This window comes from Coffea arabica, chromosome 5e (genome assembly GCF_036785885.1).
Source record: "Coffea arabica cultivar ET-39 chromosome 5e, Coffea Arabica ET-39 HiFi, whole genome shotgun sequence".
In the NCBI taxonomy this organism is placed as follows: domain Eukaryota; kingdom Viridiplantae; phylum Streptophyta; class Magnoliopsida; order Gentianales; family Rubiaceae; genus Coffea; species Coffea arabica.
In genome coordinates this window covers 43,137,188-43,159,029 of record NC_092318.1, presented here as the reverse complement: position 1 = coordinate 43,159,029, position 21,842 = coordinate 43,137,188, and the positions used below count along the sequence as shown (strand labels likewise).

At 35.1% G+C, this 21,842-nt stretch overlaps 2 protein-coding genes across 2 annotated transcripts; one reads left to right on the top strand and one right to left on the bottom strand.

Annotated features, from left to right (window-relative positions):
- The first annotated feature begins 501 nt into the window (after nucleotides 1-501).
- Nucleotides 502-2,693, top strand: LOC140006296 (probable protein S-acyltransferase 6). Its single transcript, XM_072048130.1, has 5 exons — nucleotides 502-946; nucleotides 1,126-1,287; nucleotides 1,396-1,644; nucleotides 1,734-1,967; nucleotides 2,253-2,693. Exons 1-5 carry the CDS (start codon nucleotides 755-757, stop codon nucleotides 2,427-2,429), a joined length of 1,014 nt encoding a protein of 337 aa, XP_071904231.1. The 5' UTR covers nucleotides 502-754; the 3' UTR covers nucleotides 2,430-2,693.
- An 8,734-nt stretch (nucleotides 2,694-11,427) lies between these two features.
- Nucleotides 11,428-16,020, bottom strand: LOC113687426 (putative late blight resistance protein homolog R1A-3). The gene is made up of 2 exons (XM_072048705.1): nucleotides 11,898-16,020; nucleotides 11,428-11,749 (listed from the first exon to the last, which is right to left on the bottom strand). The coding sequence occupies exon 1, from the start codon at nucleotides 15,686-15,688 to the stop codon at nucleotides 11,918-11,920; it is 3,771 nt and encodes a 1,256-aa protein (XP_071904806.1). The 5' UTR covers nucleotides 15,689-16,020; the 3' UTR covers nucleotides 11,428-11,749; nucleotides 11,898-11,917.
- Nucleotides 16,021-21,842: the final 5,822 nt, after the last annotated feature.

The following is a 21,842-nucleotide window of genomic DNA, read 5'->3' as shown; positions in this document are numbered from 1 at the left end:
AAAATTTGAATTTAAAATTCAACTGTTGCATACATGTTATGAATCCAACGATAATAGTGTATACACCGTCAGTGTAGGAAAGATTTACTCATAAAAAAAGGATGGGTAGATTACTAAGTACATATTTATTTGTCATAACTCTCCCAATTATTAGCATTCTATAACTCATTAAATTAAGTAAAAATTACTTATAAAAATTTTAGTGATGTCATCCGACATATCTCATATTAAAAAGTTACGACTGTGTTTCGATTGCAGCTATGATGCAAATCAAAATAATATTTCAAATGATCTCCTGTCCAAACACGCCTTTATTATAGTGATCCACTGGTTCAGTCCAGCATCCACTGGGATTCCGCTGACCCATCCATTTCTGTGGATTCCTCCCCGAGCCCAATTTGACAGATGTGTGCAAAATGGATCAGTGAGTTGACTGGCTTATTTTGGTTTATATTGCATACGGGTGGTCCGTGCACACTTTAACCCGATGGCTTGGCCCTAATGAACACAAAAATAATTACCGCTTCTAGTTTTCTGAAATATCTTTTCCAGTCACAAGTGACAAGTTTCACCCGGGGTGGTTATCATCTACAAATTGAAGTTCTTAATTTGAGTCCAGATGGTAGAAATCAGAGAGAATGGAGTGGATGGCGAGTGAAGAGAAAGACGGCAGCGTAAATTCTTCAGTCGCTCAAGCTATCGATAATTCTGCATCATTAGAAATTGATCAACCTACAGGAACTCAGAAAGTACTATGTCATCAGGAAAGAAAGTAGATAAGAATTCTGAAGTTAGTTTTCAAGCAAAAAGCAAGAAACTGTTTTCTTCTCTTTGGGAGAAAATAATTGGATTCAAAAGGGTGGTTCAAGAAAAATCTTTTCGATTTTGTCGAGGCGGCGACGAACTTGAACAAGCAAGAGTTTACCATTTTTGGCCTGGAAACAATGTAATCCTCCATTTGCTCTTGCTTTACATTCCAAAGCTATTTCTTATCATTGTACTTTGCTGAATCTTGATAAAGCTTCTAGTTTATTGGTTTAAATCAAAGAAGAAATGGAGGAATTGATGCTTACGCGAAACAAAAAAATGGAGGATTTGATGTTGGACGTCGTATTCTGAATGCAGGTATTCTTTTGCAAGGGGAGACTGATTTGTGGTCCGGATCCAAAAGGGCTGATTTTAACTGCCATTGCTATTAGTCTATCAAGTTGGACATTTGCGGTTCATGTTGCAAGTGGCATAATGAATCCGGCCATCATCGTAACATCTTCAATTCTGACAACAATTGTTAGTCCTAAACTAAATTTCACACACACACACACTCTTGTATGAGAAAGTTGTGAACGTAACCGAATGCCCTTCTGCTGATGTAACTATATATTGCCCGCAATGCAGGTTCTTGTGAACTTGGTATATGTCAGTACCATTGATCCTGGTATAATTCCTAGAAATGATCTAGGAACAATTGATGCTGGTAAACGCAGAAGGAGATCAAGGGTAGTTGTCATAAATGGGATAGAGGTGAAGTTTTGTAACATTTGTAACATTTATCGTCCGCCAAGAACTTGTCATTGTGCAACTTGTAACAATTGCATCCAACAATTCGATCACCATTGCACCTGGATCGGGCATTGTGTGGGATTGGTATGTATGATCACAACCCTGCAAGTCCTTCTGGCATTAAAATTAGTTTACTAACTATAACTTTCTAACTTTTTTCTTTCAAAATGCAGAGGAATTATCGGCTTCATGTTACATTTCTATTGACAGGATTGCTCTTATTTGCCTTCATATTTATCTCCTCGTGCAAATCAGTACATCACAAATTGCCCGGAGATGGAAATGGGGTGATTGGATTTCTAAGAAATGACCCGGAGACTGTGGCATTGACATTATTCAGTTTTGTAGCCATGTGTTTTCTTGCTGGCTTTTCTTGTTACCATGTTTATCTAATTGCTATAAACCAGGTTTGCCCTTTATACTTTCATTTATGCCAACAGTACTTATATCATCACGGTTTATCTCAAAGTTGAATTAATGCATTTTTTTCTTGCATGATTGTAGTTCATGTATGTCAAATATATTAATTAACGGGCAATCCTTTTGAGAACAGTACTGAATTTTTGGTACAACAATTATTTAAAGTGCACAGCTTTGAGGAAATTTCTGCTTTGGCACATAAACATAGAAGGCCAGTCTAAATAGCTGCTTAAACAAATTATGATGCAGTTTCTATATTATGCCTCGTGCAGACATCTTATGAGCATTTTCATCAAAAGTATGTGAACTCTGGAAACCCCTATGACAAAGGAATCCTAAACAACATTAAGGAGGTTCTACTTGCTCCACAACCACCATCTAGCGTCAACTTTCGAGCAGATGTGGAGCCTGGATGGTTTGGTGGATTAAGTGATATTAGCATCAAATGATTTCATTGCATATTTAGTGCGTTTGCTAGATGATTTCCTTCTTTCCTTCAATTTACTAGTCCCATTTGTAATTACATTGTACCATGTTTTGGTGGCTGAATTTCTAGTCTTAGATTGATTACAAGCTGGACAGGGATAGCATAGATTATGAACCTGTGACATAGCTAAACTTTGCTTATGTAAGTTTTCCAAGTTTGGTTACTTTAATTTTGTCATCAGCATACCACAATTAGGAGGAAATGCATCACTGTTTATTATGTTAAATTAAGATGAAAATGTTTTGAATCTTCAACCTAGGTATTTATGTATATTTTTAAATTAGAAATTGGTAGTTTGCCTCTAACATACTCAGCATTGATAGCACAAAGGCATTTTGAATTGGATTTTTGAATTCTGTCGAGTTCGAATCATTTTACAAATATTGAAGTAGTTCTTTGCCATCCAATTTCTTTGAAACTACTAGAATAAATTTATTATTTGCACAATTTTTGTTTATTGTTTGGTAGATCACTTGCAAAGCTGTTTTCAATGCAATACGGTCGTGAAAAAACTTTATGGTTTCATATGGATTGACGAATTTAATGAAGGATTTGAAATTCACCCAAATCATTTTAGTTATTTGGATTGATTAAGAAGCATTTGACTTTGTAATTCACCAATTATTAAAGTATTTATTAAATATTAGAATAATTGGTGATTTATAAATTTAAATATTTTTTAAATAATCTAAACAAATACAGGGATTTAAGAGAATTTCAAATCATTCATCAAATTTTTGAACTCAAGCATATAGCATGAGAGAATGTACAAGGGTGAAGTAAATTGTTTTTTATGTTTTGGATACTATAAAGAGCAAATTATCTGGTTGGCCATTAAACTTTTGCCATCGTCGAGTTTTGGTCACTCAACTATTAAAAGTCTGGTTTTGGCCACTCAAATATATAAAGTTAAGATATAAGGCCATTCTGTTAGGTTTAACCGTTAAGTTCGTCAATACGTCCGTTCGCGCGATTTCCAAGACAAAAGATAGGGTTAATTTAGGAATTCAATATAGCATTCAATGCTTCTCTAAAAAATTGTTGTTCTTCTTCCTGCCCCTCTTCAAATCTTCGTCAGACCCTTTTCATCCACCGCAGGCATCACTCCTGCAACGCCACCAGTAGATTTCGGAGCGTATCTGCAACGCCACCAGTATCTGCATGCCACCACCACCACCTCCTACTTTGAATTGCTTATTTGAAGGAGAAGGGGAAGTTTCATCTGCGCCGTCTCCTTGGCGGCCGCTTGATCCTTCCTCTTTAAACAAATCTTCCCTATATTTTTTTCCTTAATTTGAAGGAGGAGCAGAGAGAGTGGAGCCGCTGCTCCTGACGGATATGTTGAGGGTTGAAATGTTAGCCGGGATGGTTCCCGTGCCGGTGGCGGCGATTATGGCTGGCTCGGCTTGCTGTAGAAGCCACTTGATTGTCTCGCCGTCGGACTTGTGACCTAGCTCTCGAGTCAACTGGAAAACCCTAGCTGCACAGGCAGCCGGCATTCGGATACGCCTGCCTCGGTCGTCAACTTTGGTATGGCGGTCCTTTGTGGATCTCTTGGGTGGCTGCTGCTTAGGGTGGATTGGTTTCAATAGCCCTATTGACTAGGAGAGTCAGCATTCCGGCAGCTTTGACTTTGTTGCAGGAAGGACTACTTGGAGTTCCATACCATGACTTCCATGGCAATCTCCCAATTGATGTGGGTCTCACCCTACCAAATCTGAAACTAATAGCTGTTACGGAAAACAATTTCTCTGGAATCTTTCCCACTTCAATCACCAATGCTTCTGGGCTTGAGGAAGGAACTTGAGGAACTTGGCCTAAAGAAGAAGATGCTATTTTTAACTTCCTAAATTAACCCTGCATTTTGTTTTGAAAATCGTGCAGACAGACAGATCGGTGAATTTAACGGCCAAATCTAACAGAATGGCCACGAATTTTAATTTTATGCATTTTAGTGGCCAAAACCAGACTTTTAATAGTTGAGTGACCAAAACTCAACGATCGCAAAAGTTTAATGGCCAGCCGGATAATTTGCTCTATTTTGCTAAGCTTTTTAATCATAAAAAAATGAATTGATCTGAATGGGATCTGTTATATCACTTCAGAAGGGTTGTTAAATTGAATGCCAATGTGTTATGGGATCAGGAAATGCTTAGATAATCTTGAGAGATGCCATAGTTCAAGGAACAAACTCATTGCAGAGGATATCTTGACTGGCTGATGATTTCACGTTCTGATTGGATCTTCAAGAAAGATGGAGTTTTTACGTTTGAACAATGACAAAGGAACAATTTGGTTCACTTTGAGTCTGATTTGCTTTCAGTAGCCAAAATTAGACTCTTATTGTAGAGTGATATTAGCAGTGAATGAATTTAGTAGCAAAGCTATAAATGATGGTGTTGTGAATCTGTTCTTGAGATTTTAATCTGATTTGAAACTTTCTGTGACTTGAAATTTTGAGACGAGGTCCTGCATTCTTGATCATCTTGGAATCTTAAGCTACATAAGTCAAGACTTGTATTCAATCAATTTTGGAAGTTCACCAGGCATTATGTTCTTAGTGACTCTAGTAGTTAATAATAGATAGCCCAAAAGTATTCTGAGCAAGATTATTGAGTGAGTAGGGAACACTGAGTTTCATCCCTGTGGGCATCTTGAGAAACTTTGGAAGCACGGGCTGGCTATTTAGTGCTAATTTTCATCTCCAAAGCTTTCTTGCTTCTCTGTTTTAGTAAAGTCTTCCTCAAGAAGCAAGAAAACAATTTAATTATGTACATTTACATACTTAGGTATGTGTGTGTATGTGCACGTGAATATGCAAAAGTAATACTTTCACTGCATGTATGTATATAGGGATCAATCTCAAGCAAAATTTTATTTTTATTTTTTATTTTTTTAATTCAACGAAATAGTTAATGTGCGTTCGGGCCAGCAGTTGTGGCCAGTTGACCCTTGTCCAAACTAGGGGCTTTTGCCACATTTGAAGCATGATTTTAGCTTTTACTTTTGGATAAATGATCTCTCTTTAGCATTTTTTGGTTTTTCTGATTTTGGATATAGTTTAGCAATATGCTCAAGCTCTTTTGAAGCACTGAGAAGAGATTATAGCTATGGGTATGCTTCTCTCTATGTATGCTAACTTTCTAGTTGCTTTTCTTATTGTTGCCTTACTACCAAAGCCATTCTTCCTCCTCCTTATTCCAGGCGGATGGGTGTGGCAGGGGCTAGGACTGGGGCGGGGAGGGGAAGGTTAAGGAAGTCAAGGGTGGGATTGAACTCAGACCTATGACAGATGTAGATGTAGACAGACCATTCTTGAGGTCATGGAGATTTCTGGTTGTGATGTCTCATCTCTGAGATAAATTTCTATCAAATGTCATAAGCAATGCTATAGCATCCTTGTGTGAAAAAGATTTTTTTTTTTTTTTTTTTTATTTCAAGATATGTTGAAGAGATCAGGAGCTCGAGTTAGGGTCTCCATAAGTTCCCCGTCAAATACATCTTTTGCGCACAGGCTGTGGCTAAACCCTTCTAACCTCCTTAACATCTTTACTCCTATTTATCTGTCCTAATTTTTTGAGGGAGACGAGAAAACTTGCTTGCCATGACATTGAGCACAATTTAGACAACCTATCTTTCCTGTTCCATTTTCTGATGAATTTCATGCAATGCAGGTTGTGATACTGGCAGAATTAACAGCATCTGGGAAGGCGTCTGATACACTGATAAGGATTTACTCACCATTTTTGGGTCTATCTGTTCTAGCCATTTTACGTGGTCTGCTGTCGCATCCGGGCAAATCTTCTGCAACGGGCAAAAGACCTGTAACCAATAGGAAGAAGAGGGTTTAAATTCTTTGTAGTTCGAAGTTGTCTAGGTTTGTTCAATTTGGTCTAGAGTTTGCTGCAAACTGTTTTTCTGCACAATTTTGCGTGTCCTATAAGATGACTTCTATGCATTTTTGAAGTTTTCATGTGTACCACCTATCAGTTCACAAAATCTATGCACAAACTATGATGAGATTGAGATAAGCCACCACAAAAAGTAGCTGAAATTTTTGGTTTTCGCAAAAAACATTGGAAAAGGCAGGTCCCCAGCAAGTTGCTCAGAAATGTTTGCTTAACTGGTTTGTGCTTGTAAAGGTGCAACTACGTTCTTGAATTCAAGTTTCTTTGCTCTGGAAAGCAGTTTCATAAAATGCTGAATAATCACTAAGGCCCAACTGTCGTGACTTTAATAATCTCTGACCCTAATGGATTGCAGTTGCAGGCTAAACTGAAGTAAACTGAACCAGCATACAAAATGATTCAACAATGAGAGGACCAGGATTCCTTGCCCATATGAATATGATGTCAAATACTCTTTGCATTTTCAAGGGACTTATTTTTGTTTTTTCGGGCTAAAATAACGAGTAAATGTTATATACTAATATTATATACACTTTTATCATTGAATTCATGATATATGTGTAAAAGTTTGAATTCAAATTCAAATTTCGCATAATTGTCATTCATTTAAAGCTGACAGTGTATATATATTGTTAGTGTAGGAAATACTAATTGTAACATAACATTAGGAAAGATAGTTTTTTTTTTATTCCACTGTTTGGTTACAACATGGCATTAGCCCATTGGAAATTATTACTCATTGTTACTGCTAGGGTCTTTGGACTCTTAGGTGCTCTTACTAAAACATAACTTTTTGGTCTTACAGCCTCAAATCAATTCTCCGGTAGTAAAGTGCTATTCAAAAGAAAACAAATAGCATAACGAGCAAAATTTGACCCTTTTTCTCCTCTTTTTCTTCTAATGAAAAGAAATAACAAGTTAATAACAATTAAGCTAATTCGAAATGGAGGTAATTACCTATTCATTGAATGCTACTTTAATGCCCTCGTCTGCTAGTATTCCTTTTGTGAAGCAGACAAAGTCTTAAGTGTGTTGTTGAGCTTTAGAGATTCACATAATTCTCATCTTTTACTCCATGTATCACATCATAGAAAATGTTATAGTAATTATTCAAAATAATATATCAGATAATCTCCTGTATTCGTTCTTGGCATGAAGAACTCTTATTTATTAAAAAAAATGATGACTATTTGGTCCCTGAGAGGCCTAATTTCTTTGTTGGCCTTGCATGGTTGAGCTTGTCTTCCAATGCCTTCTTGCTGTATCATGTCTTCATGACCTTGCAGCCTCAAAATCTTGGTTCAACACAACTAGTTTGGTCTATGGAGCATCCTATTTAACGAGCCTTGTGAGTAAAATTAGTGTATCCATTCTCTTATTGAATGCATTCTTTTCCTTTAATCTATCTCAAATTTTAATTTCATCCTTTTTAATTTGTGCATCTCAACAATGAATTATTCTACCATTTGACACTAAGAATTTATAAGAAGCCCTTCCCCAATCAACATTCTCAAATTGAATATATTAAAGTACGTGACAATTCCAGGAAATAATTCAGTTTGAATTTTGCATGATGAAAACTGGTTATTTGGTTTTTCCTGCTCCAGCCATCATACTGGTCTTTTTTCCACACTCTGAAAAGTCCTCATCAATTGGCAAAAGACCTGCAATGAGTCAGAAGGAGGTGGCTGAAAATCTTTGAACTTTTAAGGTGGCTGAGAGCTATTTTCATTAATATTGGTCAAGAAAAGTTAATTTTCTGGAATTAATTTTCCCAAAAATTTGCACTTTATTTGTACCTTATGCAATTTTATGCTAATTATGATCTTTCAGAGAATTATGGCGTCAAGAATGTAGATATTACTATTAGCTAATAAAAGTATAAAACTTTACAGTTTACACTAAAAAAATTGTTCCCTTTCCACCCAAATATGTATACGATATTCTAGCATTTCATGCGATTTTTTCTTCCTTCTTTTTCTTTCATTTTCCCCCTGATATACAACAAGTAACAATTCGTCCCCAGCTTGGATTTTGGTTAGATATCTGAGGGGAAAATTCAACGTGGTTTTACAAGTCGGATCCACATTACCTTCGAAAACTCAAGTCCACGAGAAATTTTTAAAAATAAATAATTGAAAATGCCAAAGATAGCTATGGAAAATTGGCAATTCTCAGTTTCAAAACAATGTTGCTAAACAATGCGACATCACAAATGAGAAATCGATACGAGAGAGATTATTATTTCATATTTTGATAAATCAAGGGGAAGAAAGAAAATATAAGGTAAGGCCATATCTTCATTTCATTATGTGGAACATAAGTTGCTTAGGTTGCGTTTTGTACAGGTAAGCATTATTTGCGCAACGGATCTTCTATGTCACATCCTGTCTCACAACCTATCCCACTTCTTCTAATCTTGCCAAGTGTCTCTTGATAAACCAAACTCTCAAACAACCAAATCCGAACCATGTTAAATTGATTAATCGAATAACCGGCCAGAGAAATTTAATCTCTATAACCAAAGCCGATTAAAATAAAAACAATCTCACAAAATCACAATTTATCAAGGGAAAAAAGCCCTAAAACTCAGTTTAACATCTGTCCTCTCGTCATCATCTTCACAATTTATCACACAAATTGATGATCCGTTGCGCACAAATTGTTCAAACATGAAACAGACAAATTGATGATCCGGGTTAGACTATCTTTCTCACGCCCACAAACACTCTTGCAGTAGACTAAGTTTCTCCCCCATTCACACACACAAATTTTGCAGACTAAAATCTAGCAGGAAAATTCAAGATTTTTGAGAGGAACCCAAGTTTTATTTTCCTTTTTCCTTGTTCCAAAAAAATGGCACGTAGTTCATTATTAGCAAAATCCCCTTTTTACAAGATAAATTTTTTAGCATTGATTTTACAACTACTATTTTGTGTCTTTTCGTACTTGACTGTGATCGTTAGCTTGACATACTCACAATTGAAATCGTATATAATCTGACCCTTGTCACATTTATCTGAACAAAAGGCCAAGAAGGAAAAAAAGAGAAAATCTACGATCATGATATTTCCTGGGTTGTTTCAAATGCCTTTATAGCTTCTGGCGTGACACTGCTATGTAATTTGCTCACTGTGGTGTTATGGATTAGATTCAAATGGGACGCATCAGAGTGTAATGCTTTCGAAATCAAGTTTAGCTCGCAGAGTGAGAATCGTATATCAGTTATGGAGTGCACAATGAAATTAATCTTTTTAGGATTCGTTTGGTTTATGAGATGACACAAGGATTGGATTAGTCATTCTATCTCATCTCATGTTTGGTTGTATTTTATACATGACATGATACATCCCGATTAATCGAATTAATCCCCTATTCATGGAATAAAATAATTCCATGGTGGTGATGGTATTAGTCATCCCAGGACGACTGATGAAATTTTAGATTAATTGATCCTTACAAATAATATAAATTTGTACTCTCATAATTATATAACCTTACCCTCATAGGATAATATAACATGAATGGACTAATTTGCCCTTAATAATTAATTTAAAGCTTTTTGACTAATTTGCACCTAGTACTAGTATAATAATATTTGGACTAATTTGCCCTTGCGAATGATGCAAATTCGTATTGAACACTATATAACCACACTCTCACATAATAATATGATAATAAATGAACTAACTTGCCCCTACTAATTCTAGTAAAAGTTTTTGACTAATTTGCCCCTACTTATATCATAATAAAAGGACTAAATTACCCTTGGACTAAATTGCCCTTACTAACCTTATTTTCTCAACCAAATTCTATACAAATACAAAACCTTATCAATTTGGTTTTGCGAATAAGGGCTTCAATAAGTTCAAGTTTGGCCCAAAGAAAAATCTTTTATATTGGCTTGAGATTGGCTCATTTAAAACTTTTAAATGGGTTGGACTTTATTCAATTTAACCCTAATTTAGACAAAACTCAGCCCATTATTGAACTAAATTTCAAAATTAGATTTAAAAACTAGGTTAAAACCTATTTTTAAGAGCCCAAATGGGCTGAGTTTGAATGAATGTAAATTTTTATATGCCAAAGCCCTTCATTTACTTTATAATTCTAAAATTTCAAATTAATTTATTTTAATAAGAATTATAAATTTTAATAAGAATTGCTTTAAATGGATTATTAAATTAATTTACTTTTAGCTACTCCCTCATGTAATGTGTTTCACTTGTAGAACCACAATAAAAGTATACAGGGGTGAGGTAGAGATAATGAGTAGATTTTTTGCAAACTAAAATATATAGTTGCGGCTCCAAAATATTCAAATTTAAAGGGCTTTTTGAAAATTTTTAGAATTTTAAGAATGAACAAGAGAATTATCTAAATCTTTGGATAAGAGTATCTGGACTTGGAGGAGCCCTTCCAGGTCCATCTTTGGTGCCCATCATTTCCCCTGAAACTATATAAGTTGGGGGTGGCCCTAAAAATTATGCTAATTATGCTAAAATCTCTTTTAAAAAAAATGTTCCACTTATACCTTGTCTCTACATTTTTCCTGAATGTTACTTATTTTGGGAGGCCTTTTGTATTTTGAAAATTATAAAGTACTTTTTAAGATATCAATTTTAGAACAATTTAAAACGTTTAATAAATAACTTTACAAAAAGTTTTTAGGATTACGACAATGCTCAAGTGAAGTTAGCACAATTAACTCTCGTAACTATGCTTCTCTTTGATGTCAGGTTCAACGTTTGAATCTAGAGTCTACTAGTTGGGAACAGAAAGAATGTAAGGAAGGATGGGGGGTTTTTTTTTTTTTTTTTTTTAAAAAAAAAACTTTGGGTTTCTTCCTTCATTTTGTACAACAGTCAATCTTGGTACGTGCTTGTATCAAAAGTTATTTCGTTGACTACCGGAAATCTCCCAATAGGATATTATTGTAATTCAAAGTTCAAACCAATAAAGACAAATAACTTCTTGGAAAATTTGCAAACTCAGTTGTATAGGTATGTATATGTCGCAGTACAAGATTGGGTCACAGGAATAACAAGAAACTTGCAAAGAAAACAAGAACAACTTGATCTTGATTGATGCTCAACAGATACAACATAACCAGTATGTGTACAGAAGTAAAGGGTTAAAAAAGAAAAGTAGACTGAAGTGGCTTCCAAACCAAACCAAACCAAACCAAACACACTTGGAAAGATCAGTCATCCATCGTGAAATAAAGATCTTCAGATCAGTATTTGCTCTTCCTGAATTTGCTCCACTGAACTTGTAGAGTTGGGACATTTAGATACTTCAATTATTTCAAGAGTTGATATATTTTCCAAACAAGAAGGGAAGTCCTCCAAAATCTTGCAGCCTGATCTTGATGCTATTAAGAAAAAGAAAAAGAAAAACTATTAAGAAAAAGAACAACTTGATCTTGATGCCAAAACAGATAAACATAACCCGTAGCAGTACATAAGTAAAGTACTTAAAAAACAAATGTAAAGTAAACTGGCTGTCCAAAGCAAACTTACTTGAGAAGATCAATCGTCCATTATGAGATAAGGATCTTCAGATCGGTATTTCCATTGCTTCTTTGCTCTTCCTGAATTTCTTCCAATGAACTGGTACAGCTGGGACATTTTGACACCTCAATTATTTCAAGGGCATAACTATTTCCCAAACAAGAAGGGATCTCCTGCAACGCTCCACAGCGATCCAATACTAGCTTCTGGAGACGAGGAAAATAGTACTGGTCCTCGTACTCATACTCGGAGGAGGCTGTCCACTTCACAATGTTCAAGGAAGCTAATTTCAAGAAACGAACTTTAGGGAACTTCTCCACTTCCATTTCCCATATTTCCCCCTCAAAGGCTTGTTTGAGTAATTTGAGTACCTCAAGATTGGGTAGATTTCCAATTGCTGCCATTTTGCTCCATGGCAAGCGAAAATAAGATAGGGTCAATTTTTTAATAGTCAAAGGAAATTGGAAATCTAACTGATATCGGCCACCGCCGTAAATAACGCAACTCAGACTGAGTGATTCCAACTGACTTAGACAATCCATTGCTACATGATATTGAACATCTGGCTTCAGATTGACAGAGCATCTCAGCTTGCGGATATTTGGAAACTTTCTCAACAGCTTGCTGATGTTTTCCTCAGGATCGAGAGACAAACAGGACAAGAAATCTAAGTCACGCAACTGTGACGAGTTGTCAAGATTGTCTCTAGGGAAAAAAAAACAATAATGCTTATCGACCTCATCAATTAGTTGTAAATGCCTTAGTTTCTTCAGGTTCCATACGGTATCTGGTAGTGAAACTGAACGATGAGTTGAGGAATTTCGCCAAATCAAAGTTTCCAAATTCGGGAGATTGCATACTGATGATGGGAGACTGATTTTACCTCGACCTAGAATCGCCAAGTAGCGCAAGTGAACAAGCAGTTCTACCTCTCTAGGAAAGGGGTCGAGTCCAATTTGGCTCAAATCTAACACTTTGACAAGTTTGATGATGTGAAAAATGAATCGAAGGTCAAAACTATTACTGTCTTCATCGTGACTGAATAATAATAGACTGCGTATGGCAGGAGAGAATAACCTCAAGTTGTCAAAGTGCTCCACCTTAGAATCAATAATGCATAAGCGACGTAGGTAACATGGCAAAGTGAAAGCAGATAAGTCATCATACCTACGTACCCGCTGCAAAAGCTTTTCTTCTTTGGCTTTTGTCACACAAAACTCATATAACAAATCGTGAATGCGACAAGCTTTGACCCCATCAATGGATCTTGGTTTCGAAACTATGACTAAGCTTCTGCTAATAAGTTCCATCAGGTAATCATTTGCCACATCCTCTGATCTCTTGAGCTGAGTTTTTTGAACAAAACCTTCAGCAACCCATAGAGAAATCAACCTCCTGGTATTGTGTTCATGGTCTTCTGGAAAGGCTCCAAAATAAAGAAAACATGCCTTCAGATTATCAGGTAAATGTTTGTAACTCAGCTCTAATGTAGCGGTACATTGTTCCGTACTAGAAACATTCCTTGAACTTAAACCTTCCACAGCTTCTTTCCAACCATATCGGTCCATCCTTGAGAGAATTCCGGCAAGAATGACAACCGTAAGAGGTAGTCCTTGACACATTTCCACGACTTGCTGTCGAATTTCACATAGTTCTGGAGGAGCCAAATCTTGTCCAGGATATAACTTCCCTTTTAGCAAATCCCAGGTCTCATTAGGAGTGAGTTGAGGAAGAGAATACGGTTCATGGTCGAGTTTGGCTTGCGGAGCAACACCACGGAGCCGACTTGTCAAGATAACTCTACTTCCATTTCCATCATCAGGGAATGAGGCTTCCAATCCGTTCCATGCATCAATGTCCCATACATCGTCCAAAACAACGAGATATCTGTTTTTCAGCAAACGTCTTTTGACTTGAAGAGCCAGATCTTCTTCACCCATCTTAAAAACTTCCTCAGGAAGCTTGGACTCAATACAAGTCAAAATTTGAAGCAACAGATTTCTCTTTTGATATATTTGAGAAACAGTACACCAAGCACGCTCATAAAAATGGGACTTCACTGAAGAATCATTGTACACTTTTCTAGCCAAAGTTGTCTTACCGCATCCCGGCATACCCACAATGGAAACAATTTTCACTTGGCGTGATCCATTTCTGAGTCCATTGATTATCGATGCCGTCTCATCCTCGAATCCCACCACCAAATCATTGACTATTGGCTTACTTCCTTCTTGTGGCATGTGATTGAATCTCTTCGTTACTTCGCTAACTTTTCCACCAAGTCTTTCGCTATCACAAATCTTCAAGGCCGCAGCTTCAATGATGTTCATTTCTTCTAAAATGGAATGAATAGACATTGAAGAAGAATCTAAGATATTTCCAGTTATTAAGGAGTCAATAAAAAGCTCTATCCTGTATGCCACCCCAACAATACGATTCCAAATTGCCTGGACCTCCTCATCTTCATTTTGCAGCTCCACAATTTTCCACAGCAAAGAACGTAAACAAACAAGTACTTCCTGGACTTTTTGAATTGGATGATCGATCAAAGCAATCGAGCCGGCCTCAGAACTTGTCACATCCATCATCTTTTCTAGAAGGGAATCAACAAAGCCCAGTCCATTGGTCGTAGGAAAAGTGAATGATGATGATTCTGGACACTTCTCTGTGATTACTGCATTGATGAGCTTAATTATTTCCGATAACTCAGAACACACGATATCCATATCCTTGGCTTGTATGCCGTCTTTGATTGCATTCAGAGAGAGTGGGGAAATAAAATCTCCTCCATAACATTTCACGACTCGAGTAGGATCTCTTACTTTCTCATTGAACTCCTTTGGCTTCTCCTTCAAAATGGTTCTCAAGGAATTGAGCCCCTCGTAAAACATTTGTAGTTGACGCAAAATTACAGGACAAGTACCATGCTTTAGTTTCTCCCAAAGATTACGCAGGAGAGAATGGTAGAAGTCTCTCAATATGCGCTCATCTGTATCTCCGTATGATTGTCTTGATAACTTTGAAGCAGCCAGGGCCTGGATACAAGTGTCAAGGACTTGCGGTTCAACAGGAATAATCTTCTGCGGCAGTTCCGAAATGTTTTCCTTGATATCCTTGGGCGATCCGAAACCCTTCTTAAACTGGAACTTATAAGAGAGGCCTGCTGCATTGATAGCCACAGCTTCAGTGTGAACCAACAATGGTCCCAATTCTGTGTTTGCAACGCCATGCAGTGTGAGAAAACGGATGAAGTTTTTCATGAACGCCAGCTTCTCTTCAAGGGCTTTAATTAGTCCAACTTGATGTGGCAGCCGACTCCTTGGAAGATAATTCACTAGATTCTCCAGAAGAGAATCCATGAATTCCATAAGGTCATCTTTTCGAACGACCGAATTACTGGACTGCCGTGACGAGGAACCCAAGAAAAAGACGTACCATTCGCAAATTTCTTGTTCGAAGGATTCCATGTCTTTTTCTAAATCATGGACCACCTTCCAAGGCTGATCAGAAGATTGGATCTCCTTTGCCCACTTGGGAATGGCTTCTCCAATCCGAACTGCCAGAGCTTCTAGGCTTGCATGATGATTATTTGCCTGGTTCTTTTTGTTGTCAAATAGTAATTGCACATCACCGTTGCTGTATTTTATCGCACACAGAAGAAATGTTCTCAGATATCTTAGCATGTGTCTCATGCGTCTCAGGTACTGCTGCGGCCAATTTGGAAATTCTGGATAATCGTTCTCCAGCGCTTGCAGATCAGCCAAGATGGAAGAAATACAAGTGATACTAGTGGAGGCCATCTAATAAAGGGAAGATCAACAAGGGAACCAGAATGTATCGATCTCAATTTAAGAGATGAAACAGTTCTCAAATATGAAAGGAGACGAGAAAGATCTGCAAAACCTCAAAAACAAGTGCTCTCCTCTTTTCTGTACGTTGATTGCTACTGTCCAGCAAGTAAATGACAAATAGTCATTGGATACTTCTTGGATGATTGAAAGAAAAAAAAGACCCCACTGCACATGCGTTATCCACTAGTCCAACTGCTTGAATGGTACAAATAGAAGTTATGGTATGGTGTTTTATAACAAATAGAAGTTTTAATGCTTTGGACTCTATTGATTTCCATGTTTATTGCCTTGCCATCAAACAACAGCTTTTCACATTGAGAGCTGTCCACAATGGCTTTAAGTAAAATTGGTAAGCACCACAATCTCCAATTTCACTCCTATGTTTTTAGATGGAGTTTGTCAATACCTACGTTAACTATAAGTTTCATTTTTATAATTTCAGTTTATAAATGCAAGTAATACTATACTACTGGAGACCATCTAATCAAAGATTAATAAGAGAACCAGCAGAGATCTCAATTTAGAGATGAGACAACTCTCAAATGTGAAAGGAGATAAGAACTGCAAAACCTCACAATCGAGTGCTCTTCTCTTGCTCTGGTGATAGATTGCTAGTATATAGTAAAGAAAGGACAAATAGTCAATGGACATTTCGCTCCATTGCACTTCCCTTAGTCATTAGTCCAAATGTTTGAATAATACAGCATTAATTACGCTCTTAACAATCTTTTAATACATCTAGCGGCACTAATTTCGCAACCGGGTTATTATTTTGATTAATCTTGCGCGTTATTATAATTGCTTATGTCAATGAAGTAGGACTTTAATTTAATTTTGAGATTAACAACAAGAATTCAATCAACAATCCATTTAATAAACTTGTAATAGTTCGCGTGCTTTGCACATGATTATATTAACCCAAAATAACATGTCTTATATATATATTTTTTGTCAAATTTGATTGTTTACCTGATAATAAAACATGTCATATTTTCATTAACCAATTATTATTTCAAAGCCCATCTAAATATGAACTCTTTGATCAATTATTTTTGAATTTATTTTGAGTTTTCTTTTTTTAATTTATGTCGATCTTTTCGGTAAATTATGGATTCAGCTTTGATAAATAATTCCTAATTCGGTCATTTTTCACCAAAGTTGTTGTATACTCACAATATTTTTACCATAAAATCATAATATTATTTTTTTAAAATATTGTACAAAAAATATTGCTAAACAGGAAATATATGCATACATGTCAAGTGTGAGCCTAGTAAATAGAATTAATTCATAATTGTTAGGAAAATAAAGACTTAAATCGTAAAATCAATTTCTAAAGGGGTATTAGAATAAATAAATTGATTAGTTAGATTTTGTCATTCTAATTATTTTCACCACACTCACCCCTTTCTTTACCCTTTTGGAAAGCTCGTTTATGAATTAGAGTCTAGATGTGCCTTTTCTTACTTAAAAATACACCCCAAAGTTAAGTTTATGATGAAATCAACAAATTTTAAGAAATAAAAAAAAAATTGTATGAACATTTTAAATATTATTTTCCCTTGCTAAGACAAATGAAATGCAATTGTATAGTTAGAATGAATTAATTATTTAAGAATAAAATATATGAATCGTGCTCATATCCAACTCCGCATGAACATTTTACTTTATATCTTTCTAGTTGAACTTTTCACAAAAAATTTTGTGAATTTGAATTGAATAATGTGAGGTGCATTGTTGAATTTGGATTAGTGACGTTTTTTCTAAGTGTTATTGTGGTTGATAAGAATATAATGATTTATACAGCTTAATTATCTTAAAATGGCTTTAGTTTCAATTGATAGAAATAGTTTGATTCTTTTATTTTTGCTTTTCTTTTAGTATTTCTTTATACTGATAGAAGACACATAATTATGTACCTATCTCATGATATGCATATCAAGATTCTCCAAATGAATATGGACTCTTTTCTTATTCTCTTTTGTTCTAAGAGCATCTATTTTTTTATACTAATATTTTTTTACAATCTTCAAATTGTGGTTACTGAAATTGGTCAAACTATTATGAGTAAGAAATTGTTTCGAATAAGAAACTTTGATGCACATAAAAATTGGAGATGAAATGTATGGGTCGCTAAATAGTTTTAATAGGGAGTTTTTCATTTTAATTACCATTATTATTGAGATATATTCATTTGGAATGTTTCATATTTTAATTATTACCACAATTAAAATACAATAACTTGGGGTAATATGGAAACAACATAAATTAAGATAAAAAAAGTGCTTACAACTTATAATGCCAAATCTCGTCATACTTTTAATATGGTAATAGTAATAGTAATAGATAAAGAGAAAAATAAAACAAGATAACACGTTTGATATTGGGAGGGACAGGGGGCATGGAACATTTTTTTTTCTTTATTGTTTTTTTTGAGCCTTGTTGTTATTAACTTATGTATGGTCTGCATTCATAGCCAGTTAGACGTATCATTCAGACATTTGGACATTTGAAGCCTGTCTTCAGAATCTCAACATTCAACACCCTTCTTACCTGTTTTTCTTGTCGAGGCAACACTGCCTATACTAATAATTTATCTGAAAGCCTTCATTGCTTTTTGGTCTATTACGGACACAATTCTATAACATGTTGTGTAAATCATTGTTCAAGTGGTTTGAGAACTTAATCATAACATTTTTGTTTTGGGGGGGGGAGGGTGGGGGAGGTGTTGGAAACGTGAAGTTGATATCTAAAACTAGGGTAAAGTGCTCCATTGGTTACTAAATCTATTCAAAATCTTAATTGAGTTGTCCGGGCTGATGAGATAACATGCTTAGCATTTTCTAGCTTCTCAAAATCATTTAGCAGAGAAAGAACTTTGAGATTCAAGTTCAACATGAGGAGAAATTAGCTCAGTAACCTATGGCCAAAATTTTGGAACAATATTTCTGTTTTATGGTATGACTGTACAAAATCTTACCGTTCCGCAGCTTATGTAACACAATATTCTTGGTTAATTACAAGCAAACACCCTTGGTTATATCTCCTGTACAAACATACCCTGAAACCCCTTTATAACTGAACTATCTTTCTTACTGAGGGAAACTAGGGTTATACTGGTATTTTATATGAAAGCTTGTATTTCTTTTTGGTCCTATTCTTGACACATTGACGAGTGCTATCTGATGAATCTTTTTGGATTTTTGGACATGTAAATGAAAAAAATTAGGCGGTACTAATCCCTAATGAATAGTTAATTAGTGAACATTTCGTGTTAATCTATTTATTGATGTTTTAACATGTATACCTTCATATGTTTCATCAACCTTAGGGTGAATTTTTTCTAGATCACTGGAATTTCTTAGGTCATTTTATTAGATCTCAGCATCCAATTTGAGTTTAAACCAGTTGGATAGTAAATCAGACAGCGTTGGCATACATAAATATTCTAAATTTCAAATGTGTTGAGTTTCACAATGTAATTTTTGTAATTTTCTAGATCTATTAGATGTAGTGATTCTTCAGATTTATTATTTCTGTGATATAATTAAAGTATTTTCTGCCACATTAGTGCATATTTCATTGTATGATATTATATCGTTTATAAAAAAAAAAAAAAATTATCTAGATCGCATATATACATAGTGATAGTACTCCTGATGTGCGCACGTAGCTGGTTAATATCATGACATCTATATTTGCAGGCCAACTAATGACTGTGACTGACATCTTCGCAAGTGCAAGTGAAGCAGCAGCAGCCGGCCTGAAGCAGAATTGTAGATTATTTCAAAAAATTATGTAGACAAGATTATTGATAGATTAAACCAAGAAAAGTGGTCTTACAACAATGACAATGTGTCGATATTGAATCCCTTTTTTATATATTATCAGTTTGCAACCTAATAAATTTTTTTATTACTGCAATCAGACCATTGTCAAGCAATTATTCTGATTGAAAGAGACCTTGCGCCTGCACTCAATTTTAATTTCATTGGTTAATGTGAAAGTTTCCTTGAAAGCTTGTATCCGGACCAGAATTCAGCTTAGATGCCTTGATCTCAATATTTGTTTAGCTTGCGCATTTCCATTCAGACTCTCCATTTTCTTAAAGGATTCAAAATTTGTATCCAAGATTGTTCGCCTATGAATGAGTACCTCCATTGAAAGATGCCAGGGGGCAAATGTTCACGTAACAAGCTCCATTTCAAATCACCGTTTATTTAGAAAATGCCAAAGAGAAAGACAAGAACTATTTTGAACCAGAAATGCTAAAGGAGAATTAACTCAATCAATTATCGCACCAAAATCAAACGTTTAATGTGGAGCAAAAGTACAGTTTTGGTCCCCAATATTTAGTCCATCTAATATTTCGATTAAAACAAAATTTGTCTTCAACGCAATTTAAGACAACTAACGAAAAATCACAATAAGTAATAGTCAAAATCAAATTGATGTACGTCAACAATTTTGATAATCTATATTTTGGTTTAAGTACACCAAATTTGCATGGGTATATTGTTAATACCTCACAAATCCCTTATGATTCAACCAAGGATGGAACAGGGGGGCTGGGGAGGAGCAGCCTTTCGCTCCCCCCCACAGCCGCCAAAACTTTCGAAATAATCCTAAAGGCACTAAAACATTTTATCTAAGATAGATTAATCGCCTCCCCCTCCCCCCCTCCCAACATGCATATCTATTTCTAGTTCCTCTTAATTACTCTTCATACATTTATCTATTTCTTGTCCCCCTTAATCACTCTTTTTATGAGACTCTTGTACCAAACAAACTCTTATTTTCTTCTCGTATTAGTGTAGCACTAGTACAAATGGGTTTATAAATGAATCGAATCGTACTTTTGACCTATTCGGCTCGATTCAAAATATTAGATAAATTCAAATTCGAACTCAAATCCTATACGAGATCTAAATTTGAGATCAAGTTCAATTTGATGTTACAGGCTCGATATTATTTTATTTCCTTCTCTTATTATATTATTTGAACTCGAGCTCCAGCTTGCTAAAAATCCACCCTCAAATCGAGCCCTTAATGTGCCTAGTTCAAATTATTCGTCAAATGCTCAGTTCATCAACAGCTTGCAACAGAAAAATAACAATTAAAAAAACACTACATAAAAGTAAATAAAGGAAATAAAAGGTAATAGAATTCACTTGAATTAAGAATGTAGGAGGATTAGTTAAAAAAATAAAAAGTCACAACTTTTTATCCAGCTTCTCAAGGATCGAGTCTTTCTAAGCTCCATTATTATGCTTCAAGCATCAACTGTTCTCAAACTCCAATTTTGCAAGGCAAGTTTTTATTTTTATTTCCTTCAAACTTTCTTGTATTATATTTTAAATTGTATTATTAATTTTGAAATAGTTATTTTTATTTTGAGTTTGTTGTTTTGGAATTATGCAATGATTATTGCTTCTATTAATGTAAGAAAAAAAAAACAAAGCCAGTAATATGAATTATTAATTTATTACTATATTAGATAGTTGTTTCTCGCATTGATAGGAAATAGAATGGTAGGGAATCAAATTTTGCAGTTTGAATTATACTTTTTCTTTTATTATTGAAATCCTTAATTTACATTTTAAATTTACCATGCTTTATATGCTATAATATGTGTTATTACTATACGTTGGATTTTTTGCCTCCCCTAAACTAAAGTTTTTGGTTCTACCACTGTATTCAACAATGTCCATTTAACTCTTTTGTGGCATCATGTAAAGTGAAAAGAAAAAAAGTATCTCCAAGCATTAGTTAATATTTAAGCACAACAAGTGTCTAACCACTTTACATAAAATTAACAGGGAATTATGTGGCCAAATGTAAAGCCATATATAAGGGGAATAAGTGGCAATTCTAACATATTCCACATTTCTAGCTAGCGTGCGTATAGGTTGATCACCGTGACTATAGTTGCTTTTTGTCTATTTTCAGCTTTACGTAAAATCATAGATGGATTAATTGGAAATTTTAAACAATAGGAGGATTGTATGATAAAATGCAAAATTATGAAAGATAAAATTATTTACTCCATTCGTGTACATCTAGTCTAGTATTAAGAGAAGGAAGAAGCTGAGGATTTTCCTTG

Bases quoted from the DNA above. Each gene is read 5' to 3' on its own strand.
- LOC113687426 (XM_072048705.1), bottom strand. From the start codon at position 15,688: ATGGCCTCCACTAGTATCACTTGTATTTCTTCCATCTTGGCTGATCTG.
- LOC140006296 (XM_072048130.1), top strand. From the start codon at position 755: ATGTCATCAGGAAAGAAAGTAGATAAGAATTCTGAAGTTAGTTTTCAA. The intron at 947-1,125 runs GTAATCCTCCAT...TTCTGAATGCAG, and splicing joins ATTTTTGGCCTGGAAACAAT to GTATTCTTTTGCAAGGGGAG. The intron at 1,645-1,733 runs GTATGTATGATC...TTCAAAATGCAG, and splicing joins TCGGGCATTGTGTGGGATTG to AGGAATTATCGGCTTCATGT.